This window comes from Sturnus vulgaris, chromosome 10 (genome assembly GCF_052056855.1).
Source record: "Sturnus vulgaris isolate bStuVul1 chromosome 10, bStuVul1.hap1, whole genome shotgun sequence".
Classification (NCBI taxonomy): Eukaryota; Metazoa; Chordata; class Aves; order Passeriformes; family Sturnidae; genus Sturnus; species Sturnus vulgaris.
Genome location: NC_142252.1, coordinates 12,011,490 through 12,028,994, shown reverse-complemented (window position 1 = coordinate 12,028,994; position 17,505 = coordinate 12,011,490). Strand labels below are relative to the sequence as shown.

The window sequence follows — 17,505 nt, the reverse complement described above, 5'->3', positions numbered from 1 at the left end:
AATGTCCAAGCAATGGATAAGTTGCAATTTCTCACCCCAGCACACAAGCACATGCAACAGAATGGTTCTCGGGATCCAGCTATGGGAAGAAGTCCTTTCCAGTATTTTCATTCTAGTCCTGCTGAAGAGTTCTTTTGTTCAGTATTTTAAATTTTTTGGTTGCTTCTGACCAGTCAAAAAGCAAAAGAAAAGAGAAATGCCATTGCTGCTGTGTACCTGGATTCTCTTTGATGTTGGAATAATTGTGCTAATTTGGGACAACAATCCAGACTGTTTTGAAAGTCTTTACATTGTTTATTATTCCTTGTTAAATTAGCTCCTGCTGCTAAAGTTCTTTGTATATGGAATTGCTAGAGGTACATTTTTGATTCATCAGCACTATTCTTAGGGAATTAACTTAATATTATTATTTAAAAAATATTTTGCGATTTATTGACCATCTATTTATGAGATACCAGATATCCAGTCTTGCTAAAATCTGCTAAAAGTTTCTAATTACTGGAGTTAGGAGTAGAGGCTACATGTGTTAGAAACCAGCCCTGTCCTCTAGGGATTCACATGGCTAAGTCCATAATTATTATTTTTCCTGCAAGGGGTGGCACACAGCTTCGTTTCTGCCTGTAGCTCTGAAGTCCCAGGCTGAAGTATATTTGATCCCTGAACTTCAGCAGTTATTTGAATATTCCATAAACATTGTTTGGGGAGTATTTGAAAATACCTATTTACTTCAATGGCAGGTGCTACATAAAATTTAAATTCACAATTTGCATTAGAGTGAGGTCCATGGCTGTTTGAAGAATGGATTGGATAATATTTTGCAAGTAGACAAAAGACCTTTGCCTTTGGTGAAAAGGATCTTGTATCATAAATTCATCTGCTGACAATAAACTGGGGGGTGTATTCAAATTTAAGTGAGGTATTAGAAGGTTGGCCTAATAGGACATAACCAGGAGACTTTGTTTTCATTCCTTCAGGTAATTAATTTTTTTGTTCAAATTTTTTTTCTAAGTTATTCACCCTAAGTCCTGGAAGCACCATTGTTCCAATAACCTTGCATACAAAATTACATAGAAAAATTAGTGTACATCTCTGTAGGGCAGCGAGGGAAGAATGGGAGAATACAAATCATAAAGAATGATCAACTTCACATCAAGATGTGTAGGAAAACAATGTTGCAATTCTTGTATCTTAAGGAGAATTTCAGTTGCTAGCAGTGACAATTGTGTGAAGCTTAATCAAAGCAAAGATATCTGTGCTGACACACAGGTTTCTCAAATATAGTGAAATCCAACAGTGAAGTTGTGTAAGTTTTGCTGTTGCCCATTTAAATTTTTTGATTTTCTGCTGCTCAGATTTAGTGGTCAGATTGCTGCAGTTTATTTATTTACCATGTATTTAGCAAAATTAGTAAATAAGGTGAAAAATTAGATAACCTGAGAGAATAAGTGAATCCAGCTAGGGAGTAAGGAGTGGCAGCTAAGCATCTGAGATTTGCCAGAATTGTGGTAAGAACTGGAAGGAAGTTCTATGATCTCAGATCATAAAACAACAGAGAGCGCGTTGGATTTGGAGGAATTTTCCATCAGCTGGGGAACTGGATAACTCTGACATTGGTTACACAGCTCATAAACTTTTGTCTTGTGAAACAGTTCACACTCTCTCATGAAGGTAAGTCCTGGTAAAGTCCATGGCAAGTCCTAACTAAAGCTGTCAAGGGGTAACTCTCTAGTTAACCAAACAGTATCTTAGTGCCTTTGTCATCTCACTTTTTTTCTGATGCTATTTAATTCAAAAATGGCTAGTCCTTAAATTTTTCAAGGGCTTCTGGAGATTTGCTCATTTCTGAAACTGTGTTAAATGAAGAATAAATCATTCTTTGAGCTGTCTTTTATTTTTCATTTTGAAAGAATCATAACAGCATCCATATTTAATAAATCACCAGTGTAGAACTCTCCACTCTTCACCCTTCAGACAATAAGCAATACAATGATTTAACCCCCTGTCCATAAATCCAGGCTTTGTAAAGCATTAGAAGATTTCCAGCATGCCACCTGTTATTCAATAGCATCTCAGTGAGATTGAGCTGTTACATAAAACCCTTTACAGAGTGAGATTTGCAGATGGATTTCTCCAGTTCTGTTAATGACCTTTCCATCTGTGCCATCCTGGTAAGTTTTTCATCTTGAGCTGCACAGGAGATGCAGTCGCTTAATAAAACCCTAGGATCCATATAGCATGCAAAAACATAATTTATATTATGTTTCTCAGTAGAAAAGCATAATTAATTCCATTCTCCAGAAAAAAAAAAGTTAGAAGGGTTAAAAAAAGTGATTTACTACTTCAGTCATAAGTGAGATTGGGCTTTTGCTAATACCCTTGCTAATTGGAAAGGAGAAGGAGCATTGTTTGAAAGTATTGCATAACAGTTTGCCTTTTAAAAACATTTTAGTTAATATTTGCAAAGTTAATAAAAAGGTCTCCTTGGGTCTTTTTATTGACCCAAGGACAGCCCTTACATCGCTCATTGTTGGCTTTACTAACAAGAGTATCTTTGATCAAAAGCTGGCAGTGGGAGCAGGACTGCACAACAAAAGGTGACTCAGGGAAGGAGAAAGCAGCTGGTTTCCTGAACTAAATTTAGCTCCCACTACTGTAGGGGCAGGGGTAACTCTTGGGAAATGCAAGAGATAATAAAATTGCAAGGTTCAAGTGTTTCACTGCTAATGGCCGTTGTACGATACGGATGCTAATTTGTGAGAGGAAATGGTAAAGGTGAAAGTGTGGTTCAGGAAAGGAGTTGTGACACCAGAGACACTTGAAGATAAGGGAACCTCTAACAACCAGGGCTGGGAAACAACTATGGATTGCATTGAGGGGAAACCACAACTCAACCACAAGATGAAGCCACGTTAGGTAAAAAACAATCGTGGTTTGATCTTAACGTTAGTGAGGCAGGAGATAAAAAAGGTATAAGAACCTCAGAGCAAATAGCAAGCAGCCAGAGGGAGATCCTTTCTCTAACAAAGGAAAAGTGCAGCTCTCCCAGGATGGAAGGGAGATCCCAGCTGGTGGAATTCTGTTGGATCAGGGCTCTACATGTACTTTCATGCCATGTTTATGTGCTGGAGGTTTAGTAGCTCTCTGTCACCATTCACGGGGAGATTTCCATATGTTACTGATTTTGTTCTGGAGAGAATTTATCTTCTGAGTCATAGCTATATTTGATCTACCACTTAAGCTTAGTTTATTTAGAATTTTTACTGATAACACTACATTATTAATGACAGCAGTGAGGAGAATATACCCATGAAAACACTGCAGCCTACCAAAGAGGACGAGTTGAAAACAGGGACAAACAATGACTGTGCCTCTTACTTTTCGATAGGTGGCAGTGTTAGCACAGAAATTATCTTTCCACTGCTTAAACCTGGCTCTGAGATCCACAGGCAGTTCCTTACATGTCATTCTGATTTTCTCAGTGAAGGAATTTCACATTACACTATCTCCAAAGTATGTATTCCCTACATGAGTGTGGAAAGCTAGATGTGTCTTTCCCACCAAAGCAGCAAAATCCTAAGCTTCAAATGCAATTACACACCACTAGGAAAATTTAAAAACGTGTGTGTGCACGTTGAACCATGATTGATTTAAAATACTTAGACAAAATACTGTGTAATATCCTAAAAGTTGCATTAGACTTGGTAAATGGTATAATTTGGAATTGGACTATGATTTCTGACAGTATTTACTACAGAAAGCAAAAAGTTATTAATATATCACAGCAGGGTACATCAAAACGAACAGGCCGATTTAATCACTGGTTTAATGTCACTGATTTATGTCTAAGATGCATTTAGCCTCCTAGACATGAGATGGCTTCAGTGTGAATGGGTGGTGTGGACTGCCAGCCTCCCCCAGCTTTGTTTTTGTTTTTCTCTCTCTCTTTGTTGTTGTTAAATTTAAACTTGCTGCTTATGCCTCAGCTGGTTTAACCTTTAGCTGACCTAGTTATTGAACCAGGGCAGCTGCTAGCTTCTGAGGCAGTCGATGTTTCTCCTTTGTTGCTTGCCTTTTCCAGGGAGCAGACAGACACTGGTGGGATGCTGGGCAGCAAGCCCAGAGCTGTGTGCACCAGCACTGTCCCCGCCCCTGGTGCACAACCACCGCTAGTCCCTGAGGGCAAACGCATGCCAAAGAAAGCCAGTGTGGGAATGGGCTACTGCAGTGCAGGTACCACTGGTCAGGAGCCTCCAGTTCCGTGATTCATGTGCTGCAGAGAGGGAGCGACACGGAGATGTTCAGCTACAGGAAAATTGCCGTGCAACCCTGCATCCCCACTTCCAGGAGCACGGACACAGGTGCATTCCACAGGTGAGTGTGCAGACACTGCAGCACTGCCATGGCACCGCCTGTGGGGCTGGGAGTCAGCGCTGGCAGCGTGTGATGCTCGGAGCTGGCAGGAGCCCCAGGAGCTGCTGTGGGCAGCGAGTGCTGCCTGGAAACTCCCAGGCTAACTGAGGCTTGTGCTGGAGGCTATAATTAAAGCTATTCATAAGAAGAGAAGTATAAACAAAAGGTAACTCGCTAATTTAAATGACCCAGTCATATGTTTTAATCCTGAAGACACTGAAAACTTCGGGGCTGCCTTGACTTTGTGGTTTACAGCAGCATTTTGCTGGTATTGTGTATGACCAGCACATCAGTACAATACTGTTTTCTAATTGAGGTCCTGGCTGCACATTCCTGCTCTGCAGTGTAGTCCTGCTCTTGTGTAAGTGTACAGTTCCTCCTGAATGTGGGGATTTTTGTTGGCACAATTTGAACAGCACAAGCCCCCAGGGTATCTGACCTTGCACAAGCATTTCTTTGTGCCGGTCTGCTTTCTGTTTAGTTATACCCTGCTGTACAGCTGAGCTGTCATGTACATCATTGAGGAGCTCCCTCCAGCAATCTTTACACGCTGTAAGTCGTTCCTTCGGTTCTTTACGATCTTTCCCAAGCTCAGCCAGTATTTTAGCTCAAGTTCAGTCCCCTGCTCTTACTGTGGCTCTCTCCAGTCACACGTAACTACATGGAGCAACACTTGCCCTGGGGAATTTGAACAAAATGAATCCTAATACTGCAAGAGTGTGTTTGTTTGGCAGAGACCTACACATTAGCACCTAAATCCTGCCTTCCTTTGCTCCTACTGCTGATCTTCCTTTTTAACTGGTATAAAACTTTTTTAAAATCCCACTGCATATGAGTGTATGAAGGGACTGAGGCACACTGTTTTATTGTCTTGTTTTTCTGAGAGCAGAATTTGTGGCTCGTGGAAAATATAGGTCTTTCAGCAGACTGAGGCTGAGCTTGCTGACACTGTTTATGCTTGTATTCTGCTTGGTGCCAGATTGGGACAGAAAAGAAATACAAGCAAAGTTGTTCAACATAGACAAGGGCTCACTGTGCCCTGTCCTTTCCACTGAACAAACTTTGGAAGGGCTATTAGAGGTGGTAAGCTAATATTAAATTGCACCAAGAATTAAAGCCAGCCATTGAAATGAACAAGAACTTACCTATGTGTTGCAGAACATAGGGAAAAAAAAAAAAGGAAAAGAGAATTAGTTGATGTGGTAGTGGTAGAGAAGACAGCAAGACAGAGGAATGTAAAATCTGTTGAAAAAATCAACTTAATTTTTGTACATTGTTTGTGCTGCATTTATGATGTTCAACTTTTTAAGCCATATGCCTAGCTGAAGGAAATATTTGTGCAAAATTGCATACTAATGAAATGGAATGCAAAATAAATGTAAAAAAAAATCAGTGGTTAAGCATACTCTAAGGAAGATACTACTATTTGATGCCAGAGTATAACACCAACTAATCAGCACCTCTTAAGTTGCAAATATGAAATCCTTACAGCAAATTATTTTTCCTGGGGATTTGCACTTCAGTAATTACGTGGTGAAATTTAGCAAAAGCTCTCACTATCAGATGAACCCAAGCCAAATTTGCAAAGAGAAGTGTGCACAAGTGAAGTTTTTATCTTTTCAGAAAGAGGTAATGAGGTGTAAACATCTGCTAAACATGTTTGACTTCAAAATCCTTTGAGCCAAGATGGGAAAAGTCAAAGGCAAGGAGCTTCCAGGTCCAAAGGGCACCTAACACCACTGATAAATCTCTGCATCCTAGCTCAGATCCAGCCAGAGCAGTATTTATATCTAGGTACAGCTGGGGAGATTTTTCATTAATCTACATTTATGATTAGAATTTGACTATTTAAAAATGCAAATATACCTGCTGACAAAGGAAGAAAGCAAGAGAATGATGCTAAAAATATCAGGGCTTGACATCTTAGCATAATCAAGCTGCAGTCTGGAGTGACTGGATAAAAGAACATGATGAGAATGATGATGATGAAGAAAAGAACAAAGAGCTTTCTTTGGAGGCATGCTGCCTGATTACAGATAAAAATTGGAAAACTGTTGCAATTCCTGAAGCTTCATTCCTTCCCCGAGACTGTTATTTCCACCCCAGATAGCTCCTAGCTGTCTCCCTGCAATTAATTTTGATTCAGGTGCTTTTTCTTTGGCTAGGAGGAAGAATAAGGCATTTTCCACCCAGGCTGCAACAAGTGATGCTGTCTGTCCTTTCACTGCTGAGGTAAATTTGTATTGATAAAGCATTTGCAAATGCCTTCCTGCAGACTCCTACAGCAATTCTAGTAATAGCTGATGGTTGTTAACAGGCTGTCAGCATGGCATCAACAGTTTACTCTGCTGAGCACCAAAATGTTGTAATCTAACACATGTTCTTTTTTGGCTGTAATATGAGTGTATGAAAGAGAAATGCAGTGAGTGTGACATTTTGGTCAGAACACCTGATCAAGTGTCTCTTCTCATGTTAAAATATAAGAACTATAATATTTTTTCTCCAAAAAGAAAGAAAAAAAGCAGTGAAGATGCTCCTGTTAATCTAGCAATTTTGTGTTTAAAGTTTTTGTCTGTGATGGAATTCTCTAAATAATGATCCTTGAATTAATGATTATATTAGATTTCGTTAGACAATGCCCTGTCTTTGATTTCTGTGACTGTGGAGCAGTAACTGAGTTTCTTCCCAGTCCCATCAGTTCCATGCTAACAATGAATCAGATCACAAGTGCAAAATATTACTATGATTTAAAAGTTTACATATGCAACTGCCAAAGGAATTTTGGTACAAGATTAAGAATTTATTCAATAAATTTAAAATCTGTAGAGGTCTGGAAAGCATTCACATTCCTAAGAGTAGCATTCTCTTCCTCATCACCACTGAAAAGGCACAGGGTCCCCTATAGCCCTGCTCTAGGGCACGCCCTGGGCAGTGCAGGAGGACCCAGGTGCTGCAGAGGGGCTGCAGGTGCCATTGCCAGTGGCACCTGCTGTCCTCCAGGAACCTGCCATCAACAGGCACCTCAGGCCCAGCACACATGGAGAAACAAAGCACATTTGCTAGTACCTGCTTTCTGAATCTTTGCTTACTGCCAAATATTTTCCAGTGGCTTATGGGGAGACCACGTCCCAGAGACGTGTTGCTTCCTTGCTCTCATCCACCCACCACCTAAATTAGGTGTTATATAAATATTTAATCACCAAAGTATCCAAGTCTTTGCCCAGTCATGCTGTCTGGTTATGGAACCCCAAAATGATGGGAATCACAGGCTGAAGTGTGCGTGGAGTTAGAAGTGAATGGACAAATTCAGAATGAAGCCTCCTCCATAATGACAGACTGATAAATCACGTCTGTTTTCCTCTACAATACAAAGAGGGAAAAAGCAAAAGAATGACCTAATTTAGTCATGGAGATGAATGGTGTGACAGGAGAGTGTTCCCAAAAACACACATGAAATGTAAATCCTCCTTTCCTGTGAGTGCCTGGGCAGCAGTTGACTTCTGTGACTCACTTAACAGAAATTCCATGGGAAAAAGGTTAGGCTTTCTCTGGGATGAAAAGAACAAGAGTAAATGATATAAACGGTGATTGTAAAGCAAATTCCGGCCTAATGCTCCCTGTCTACATTATATGAAAAGCAAACACAGCCAGTAAAGCTTTGATTGCTGCAGTAGGTTCCTTGTCTTTGGAGAGGTGAAGAGGACAGGCTCCACAAACAGAGCTCCAAGGCTTTGAATGCTGACTGGAGAGTGCAGTTCCCTCTCAGAAGAGAACAGGGGTGCATCTCACCTGAGATTCTTGGTGTGCTGACTGGAAACCATGGACATTTAACCAGTGGCTTTTTCCTCACTCCAGTAGTCATTGGTGTGATGTGGAATAAGCTACAGGGGAGTTACAGCCAAAACATCTTCCCCAGTTGGATGCAGGGAGAGAGAGTCAGAGTGGAAAAAGTGTGTGGATGGCCTACGTGCAGTTGAGTTCCAACTCACAGCGTCTGTTTGTGGAAGTTTATATTTAGCTACATCATCAGCTGTCTCAATTGCAGTCCTAGAGCATAGGGGGAATAAAAAGCTAAAATTGTGTTTGAGAGCTGGAGAATTGTTTGTAATAACTCAACAGAACAAATGCATATTGATAAACAGCAATCTGGGCTGCTCATGAACAGCAGAAGGAAGAGATGAAGAGCAGGATTAAATGGCCTGGTCCTACTAAAACAACAAGAATCTTCCTTCTCTCTGATACTCATTTGGAAAAAGACACGTGAGGTATCAAGAACAGAAAGAGGCTGCCACTGAGATTTTGCGGAAGCCTGACTTTAGCAGGGTATAAATTTTCTTGAATATCTGTGATTTAGAGGGGATTTTTTTTATTGTCTTCATTAAGTATTGGAAATTGTGTCATAGTACTCTCTCTGGATTTGGTAGCTACTTTGATCAGAGTCCAATTTAAATATTATATTTTGTTTGGAAGTAATTGATTTCTGTTCCTTAGACTGGAAAGCTGGGAAGGTTATCACTATCTCCTCTTGGGAGGGTGAACTTTTAGATTGGGTAGTATGAGTAGCCTGTGGCAATAATAATACCTCACAATAGCTTTATACAGTGATTTGAGGAGTCCTGATGGCTCAGTAAATATTTAGTAACAGTCTCAACATCATCATTCAGATTGCTAGTCCCCTGCTAGCCCAGGTGGTGCTCAGTAGGTTTTTGCAGGCTGTCACTACAATGCTGTGTAATGTGTCTGACCCTTCTCTGAAGTCAAACAATACCATATTTACCAAACTGATACCAATAATTAAATCTAATTAATAATAATCTGCTAGGATTACTTAATGTTCCCACTGAGGAAAGAATACCTTTTTACTAAATACCTTTTATCTTGGAAAAATTTGTCAAGAAGTGCCTTGAGAATGAGGATACATGAAAGGGAAATAATATGACAATAACTGATATAAAGATAATTTTTTTGTTTATAATTTATATCACATATCTCTGGTTAGGAAGAATTTAGTAGGTTAACACAAATGTTCATGTAGCTTTTCCAAGCAGAGTAACAAGGGTAGTATTACTGACCTTTTTATTTCCTGAATCACATATACAAATCCCACTCTAGGAACCTGATGCAAGTAATAATCAATATTTTCACTTTGTGTGGGGAGCATTATAGCTGAGCCACAGTGAGTTCTGCAGCCATCTTTTCAGCTCAATTCTAAATTGTACCAGACAGAATGTAAGCACAATGGAACAGCCACATTAATAAGACCTTCCTGTATGTAAGGATTTTGCAGAGGTGATAATTTGCTAGATAGCTGCCTGCCAGAGTTAGATATAGAGGCTTTTTCCTTATTTCATATTTTCCTTTAGAGGGTTTTTCCTTATTTCATTTGGGCTATGTAGAAGAACATTGTCAATGTGTAAATGTCTCAAAGGCAAGTGTAGCCTTACATTGAATACAGGGATACAAGGAGAAGGAACTTGTGTCTACCCCTTTTCTTTGCCATGATGACAGTTTGGCTTTTTCCTGGCCATTTAGTAGGAGCCTCCTGGGGATGTGTGCTCTGTGCCTACCAAGTGTCCCTCGTCCTTTTGCTACCCTGGAACAGAGGCTGCCTGCACACTTTATCTGAGGATACTGTGAGGCTTAGTACTGTAATTTTCAATCTTCTAAACTCTACAAAAGCAATTTTGGCTACAGCATTTTATACTGCACATATCCTCTGTGAAAAAAAGACTGAGGAAGAGGGAAAAGCAGAAGAAGACAGGGACCTAGGTTCATCAGTACCTGATATTCAGTTTATGTGCCATTTTGGCCACTTTCTTAATTCTGCCTGGAACTTTATGAACAGCCATTCAGAGTGCTGGGATACTGCAGGGCTATCTGTGACTCCTGCTATTTATACATCAATTTTTTCTCCTCACTCTGGAGGATATTACTCCTTTCCAATACATGAAGTTTGCTTAGTTTTCTTTAAATAGGAAGGAATTTCTTTCCATCACATACCCTAATGCAGAATCAATCTGTATGCTGCCTTTAACACACAGGTTTAGGATTATCTGGATGTGAAGAGCCAGATCACCCCTGAAACTACTCTCCTAAAGCCCAGATTACAGGACCAAATGTCCTGCCAATGTCAGGTTTTGCCAACCTTGACAAGTTATCAGAATTATTTTAGTTAGAGACTATCTTCTTGAGCATCCAAACTAAATAAGCACAAATTGCAGTCTCTGAATTAAAAGTAGCTATCCTCCTGGCTTCTGTTGAGTGATGTGCTAAAAAATAATTAAATTTCAAAATCTTTTGAAAAGGGTTATCTTGAGGTTCTGTTGGAAGTTCTCAATTTATTTCAGTCTTTCTGTGAACAGTAGACAGGTAAGTTGAACACAGGGTGGATAACATTCATCAAAACTGTGCTGTTCAAAGTTTGCCTCCTCTGTGCCCCTTTCTGTGTAAGCTGAGAGCAGTCAAGGTCCCAGCCTTAAAAAAAAAAGGACGTGTGCTTTTGCTCACTGGCCTAAAAAATACAATTGAGAAGAACCGTTCAGACTGGATGCATTTCCCTTTCACAGTACACAGGCTGTAACCTGAAACTTTTTTCATTCCTTCAGTAACTCCCGGCCATTTTAGTGTTAAAGCTCTGAATCTGTTTTGCTCTCACACTTGCCCTAGCAGTGAAGTGATTGAGCACACAAGTGTGAGTTAACAGCTGTGATGCCTGCTCTGCAGAGTTTGCTAGTAGTGATCTGAACCTAACATCCCCTTTTATCAAATAAAGCTATGTACACACAAAATGCAAGATGGGAGAAGAGGATGAGAAAAAACCCTGAAAGGTGTAAAGCTCCTAGATGTTTCTAAGTTTGAAAGCACACTCCCCTGCTGATTGAGTCATGAGGTTTTCTTGCTTCTTTGCTTGTGCCAGGGACACTGCTCACAACCTCAGCTTTCCTGGTAACTGTATTTAACTGTTCGTTTAAATGTCCTATTTTTACTCTCCTTGTTTTTATTGGCTGCCACCTCTTTTCCCTGTAAAAGGTTTTTTTGTCAAGAGGCAAAATAGTTGGGTATTGAAAAGCCATATAATATTTTGACCAGCCACTAATATAAGAAAAATCCGTGGTTCTTAGCTTTCCTTCACCTTTCCTGAGGCTGCTCTTTCACACACTGCCTGCTGAAAAGTGGGAGCTGAAAGGCTCTGTGGAAGGGGACTTTGCAGCAGCAAAATAATGACCAGTCCATCTCCCTTCTTTTCTCTCTTGACTCTAGTGCTCCAGAAATGCTGCCAGAAGTTGTTTTTGGGCCATCTGGGATTCCTCATTTGCATCATACAGGAAGTAGGAATAAGCTAATTTAATGGCAATTTTGTTGTAAATCAAACTAAATTACTAAAAAACCCTACCTGTCAAAATTAGGACAGCAGTTTCTATTTACCTCAAACAAGTTAGCTGGAGAGAATGAGATCATTGTGGATAGACAGAACAGACATAAAACTCCCAGAGCAGGGGAAGGAAAAGAAATTTTGACTGAAACCATTTCAGTAACAGAGGGTATGAAATCTGATGTCTTCCCTTAGGGGAATACTTGTGGGACATGGTTCTCTGCTCCAGTGGTTTTCCTCTGGTCTTCTGAAATCACAAAAATAGTCAGCTTTAGGGAAATTCTGGTAAAACACATCATGAGCTCTTCTCCCCTATCAGTCACACACGTGTGACACCCTTCAGCCTGCTCAACACCACAGGCTTACTTCAGTAGAACACTTTTACAACGATGGGGTTTTGGCAGACACAAAACTCCAGTCAATTCCTAGCTCCAGAAAGTTTCTTAAAGGCATTTTTCTACTAGTTTCTATTAATCCCACACAGCAAATGTTTAAAATTATTTTTCTTCTTGCCAGTTTTCTTGAATGTTGCTTCCTTTTCTATTATATTCTTTTCTGCATCCCTAAACTATAACAAAAGCAACGCTTTAGTCATTTTGATTAACTGTGCATTTCAACACCTCTCATTTGAGGCTCTGGGAAGCATTTTATGGTTTATTGGGTGATGGGAGTGAAATCTTTACAAGATCAACCGTGATCAGCAGGGTTTACTCTGCAGGATTTAATTCTCAGTTTCTTTGCCTATATAAATCATGTAAAAATGAAAGTGATGGAAGTGAAAAATAAGGATCAGACCTTTGTGTCCACCAGAAGCAGTACCAGAGGTCTAATGCATCTAGTTTAAGGCCAGATCAACAGGAGTAATACTCTTATGGTGCTCACTGTCTTCTGTACCACAGGATAGGCCCTTGAGGCTGGAGCAGCCCTGTCCTAAATGCTAAAGGACGGACCACAGACAAAAAGTTAGCAGGGCTTTTCATGGGTATTCATGTTTTGCTTCTACCATCTCTGTAAAAGAATGCAAGAATCCTTGTAATTTCAAAGCCACTCGTTCAATCTCTTTGAGTAATTATGGGATGACAGCCGATTATACCCTGGAAATGCTTGCTAGCCCTATTAATCTTTTGCTCATATGGGTTGTTTATAGCTATAATTATAAATGAGTGAATGAAATGAAGTAATTTCTGATTGGGTGGTTTGGGAAAGAAACCATGGCTCCAGCCTGAAAGGTTCCCCCAGTGCTCCAAAGTGAAAGGTGCTGAGCATCCATGGAAATCAGGGGGGGCTCAGCATCCCTGAGGAGCACTTGGCAGCTCTTGGCCATGGTTGGATCACACCCATAATCACACCACTGGGGCAGCAACTCAAAGAAATGTTCTGATTGAAACTGAGGATAAATTAAAGGGAGGCAACCAAAGAGAAACTATTTTCAGACAGCGAGACTAGAATTTCAGTGCCATTTAGCCTGATTCTTTGGAAATAAATTGCCTATGGAAGAGTTCTTATTAGGGTTGAAATACTTAAGAGGCCTTATTACAGGCTTGCAGACATATACTAAGTCAGACAATGTGATGCACAGTTTAATGCCATGTTATTGCCAGATGGACTTTCATGTCCCTATTGAAGTTTTTTTTGAAAAATAAGAAAAATTAGTTCTAGTTTAATCCTAGAGTTTCATTGGCTTGTGGTCAAATTTGAACGACTTCAGGCATCTAAATATATCTGAAGAAGGTTGTTTTCCTATGACTGACAAGGGATGTTTTCTTTAAATCAATTTGAATGTCAATTCCTATTAGCTACTCCTGATTCATGTAAACTACTGATATGTGTTGAACTTATAATTCAAAACTAGTATTTTCTTTTAAGAAATTACACGAGTTAAATAATTTAACTGGAAAAATTGCTATTAGTTACTATCTCAAAGGTCTTTTACTAATCCAGTCTCAAAAATGAACTCATGTAACTACTTTGATTAATAAATTAGATCCATGATATAAGAAAAAAGCTGCAACCTTTTACTTAATTTTATAGTTTATATCCACTTTACCCGGGCAGTGAAATCACTGCTATGGAATTACTGCTGTAACACAAAGAGAGGACAAAATTTATGCAACAAGAAAGACATTTGAGAGGAAAAGCTGGAATAGGACATGAATCAATTAATTCTTTATAACAAATAACTAATGACTGCTGCTATTGAAAATACATGGGGAATATCTGATTTTGCACAGACAAAACTTTATCATCTGTGAGAAAACTATGATCTTTATCGAGGTAAGGGACTTGGGATCCTTGCATGATGATTTTATTTTATTCTTGGAATGCTGCTGCTGGGGAATTGTTGAAAATCTCTTCTGCCTGTGGCTTTCCACACACCAATCTTGTTATTTTTCTTTTGTTTTAATTAATGTAAAATGAATATTTTCAGTGGCACAAAGTTAGGGAAGGAAGTTCATGTCACCAACGCTTCTCCATTTTAGCCTTTGTGGAAAAGGTAATCTAGTGGGCCTCCAGAATAAAAGAATGGCTTTTGAGGCCTAAATGCAAGGTGAGATAAATTAAAGGAGAGGAAAAGCACTGCAACGACACAGACTAGTTTTTTTTTAAGGACAGTGAGATGAAGGGTAGTTAGAGGATGTGAAAAAGGTCTCATAAGAGGTTCCTGTGGTTTAAGCGGCTTTCTGAGACAGGACCTCCCTCCCTTTGACTGCAGTGGTGGGCTGGTACTGCAATGAACTATCTTTGTTTCCATTCCACGTGGCATTGGCTACGTGCATTTTGAAATATAAAATTGGTGGTGGTTTGGGAAAGATGGGTTTCTAACCTCATGATCATTTCCTACAGACGATTAGGAGACAGGGAAAAGGAGGTACAGATGGGCAGATACAGATAGAGAGTTAGTGAGACTGTAAAAGAACTCTCTAAATATCTAGGAAGAGCTACTGAAGGAATTAAGGTTAGAAACAATTCAGGAAGCCATTGTCTTCTGCAGAGGTCCTAAAGAATTTTGCCCAAATACTTGCCGGCTGAATTTGAGGTATTATTGCTGAGTTGTTGAAAATGTGCAGGGTCTGAAAAATAAAAAAATTTGGTAACTGATGATGAGGTTAGTAAATAATTTTTCACAGTTACCTTTGGAAGTGAGGACTGCTTGCAGTTGCTCTCATTCTTGTTTTCCTGTAGTTTTAGGATAAAAAACTCCATGGGCTCTCACATTCAAAGCCTTACAACTAAAACTCTCTGCTGTCCTCTATGCCTACTTAACAAAATGGATTCATTTCTTATGAAGAAATTGCCTTGTTGCAGAGGAGAGGGAAAAAGGTTCAAGAAAGTAAAAAAATCAAAGGAACAAATAGTGGCAATAGCAGGAATGTTAGCGTGTTTCTTGGAACATCTGTAGGAATTGCTTCAGGAGTTAACCTCTGTAGCTTAATAGGCACGCTTGGACATTTCACTACATACTGCCTATGCTGTTCTTTAAAATTGTTTTGGTTTGAGGGTAAGTTTCAGCTTAGGAGCTCAGATATTTAAGTGTTTTAAGTGTTGCAGATACTACACCAGTAACAGAGTCCTGAAGTAGCCTGCAGATCATCAGGAGAGCTGAAGACCCTGTTAACCACCAGCTGCCACTTCAGGCCTTGAAGTTGGTATTTGTGCACAAAAGCAACATTTCTAGCCCAAGTGTCTGTGAGAGCAGGGCAAGACAGGGCCCCTGGGCACTGCACAGCTGGTGCAGCTCAGTTCTGGAGTTTCACAAGCGTTTTCTCTTCCATCAGCCAATGTCCGAGTGAAGCCTCTGGGGGTAGGAGATGTCTTGACCACATCTGTCACTTTGAAAGCAGTGTTTTGGGTAGTTTTCAGCTCTGTTTGCTCTCTGGGGACAAAGCTTGCATTTTCTAAGAACAGTCTAAAACTGAAATTAGCCTTCAAGAGACCATGGTAAATGGCAAGAAAATGCATAAAGTTCTAGTCCAAGTTTGGGTTTGTACTTACAGGTATGAGCTGTGTTTATATCACAGTTCTCTCAACCCATATCCTTCCTACTTTAGAAATCTGTCTTTGCCAGCTATTTCCTTTCCTTTCACTGTTGCATATTTACAGAGTTCTTTCACCAATTCTTTTCATTCTTCCCTGGTACTGTTTACTTGTACATTTTGATAACAAAATGCCTCTTAGGATTCCTCTTGGACACTCTCTCCTCTTTATACCCATTGGTTTCCACCTAACAGTGCTGTTTCAGGACCTGTGTATTTTCTCAGGTGAAAGAAGCTGCTTATGACCGTGATTTCTCAAAGCACTGGGTATGTACATGACCATCAGCCACTGATTTTACTCTCAGTTCTGGTACTCTCAATTCTAGGGGCTGAGGCTTTGTCTGATTCCCATTCCATCCCTGGGAGCCATGACATCATCTCCATGGTATTTTGAAATTATACCCAATGGTCCTGTTTTTTCCTCTCAGACTTTATTGAAGAAATCTGTGATTTCTTCCAGGCTTGATGGTACTACGTGTGTTCTAAATGTCTTTAGTGATTTATTCTCAATGAGGGTTTTGTTTTGTTTTTTTTTTGTTTTTTCAACTTTGCAATTATACTTTCTATCTCTCAGTACAAGTGTTACCATTAAGCTGTTCTGGATCTGAGGTGAGGTTTGATCTGTTGAGGACCTCTCTTGAAATGCTTGTTTAAACTGTTTTCTACCTTAAAACTACAGCTGTGATATATTAACTATTTTTTCCATCTTCATTTTCCATTAGCCAAATTTCTAGAACTTGTTTATTGAAAAACCAAACCTGAAGATGGATGTATTTGCAGGATCATCCCAGTCATGGCATTGCTCACTTTCAGCTAATGTGGTGAGGTGACAGCACCAGTGGTCTGTTCTTGTTCTTGGAAGAGTGAGCAGAGGCTGTTCATGGATGTGCAGTAATGTGGTCATCCTGTCTGCATTCAAAACATATTTGTTCTCTGTTGAATCTCTGCATGCCTGGGAGAGGTGGGAGGAAAAAGTACATTATGAGTAATTGTCCAAGAACTGAAGGATCATTTTTGTTTCTCCATCAGTTGCATGATTACATTTCTAGTTCCCAGCTGCTGCTTTCAGGAGCCCCTACGTTGCAGGAGCTCCTTCAGACCAAGGACCCAATCTTTTTATTTGGTTTGCTCTCCCTTCCTGCTGTCTGTGCAGTCTGATCCAGAAACTCTCCCAATTAACCATAAAGGCATCTGGGAGAATAATGCAGGCTCTGATTTCTGCCCTGGGTTCCAAATAACAGCACACACTTCTTAGAGCTGTAGTAGCCCAGGTCAAGTTTTTCCTTTCTTTCCCCCTTTTTTTTCTGTTCTCTGTAGGTCCAAAAAGTACATCTGTTAAGCCCATAGAGACATTTAGAATAAAAAATGAGGTGTCTATTTGATGGTTATGTACGTGGAACTCAAATACATGAATCTTACTTTCACCACTAATTTTTGTTTTGGACTATGCCTTTAGTCTTCAAATAGTATTTCCAAGGTGTAAATCTACACTGATTCCAATAGGCTGACATCTGCTTTTATAATTTTATGTCACTTTTAAACATTTATATTATTTTCTGAATATGCTTTGTTCACGGTAAGAAAAAGAGTGAAGGTGGGCCAGTACACTTCCTTGACCATCACCGTGCTTGCCTGCAGTAATTTTTGGTTTTGCTATTATTTAATGATAAAAATGTAGCGGTCTCGTAT

The 17,505-nt window shown here is 39.7% G+C and overlaps 1 protein-coding gene across 1 annotated transcript in view; it reads left to right on the top strand.

Annotated features, from left to right (window-relative positions):
- The first annotated feature begins 4,250 nt into the window (after positions 1 to 4,250).
- Positions 4,251 to 17,505, top strand: part of PLOD2 (procollagen-lysine,2-oxoglutarate 5-dioxygenase 2) — a 64,340-nt gene continuing 51,085 nt past the window's right edge. The window contains exon 1 of the mRNA XM_088170810.1: positions 4,251 to 4,371. Coding sequence (XP_088026936.1) covers positions 4,266 to 4,371 — 106 coding nt within the window. The 5' untranslated portion in view covers positions 4,251 to 4,265. The remainder of the gene's footprint in view (positions 4,372 to 17,505) is intronic.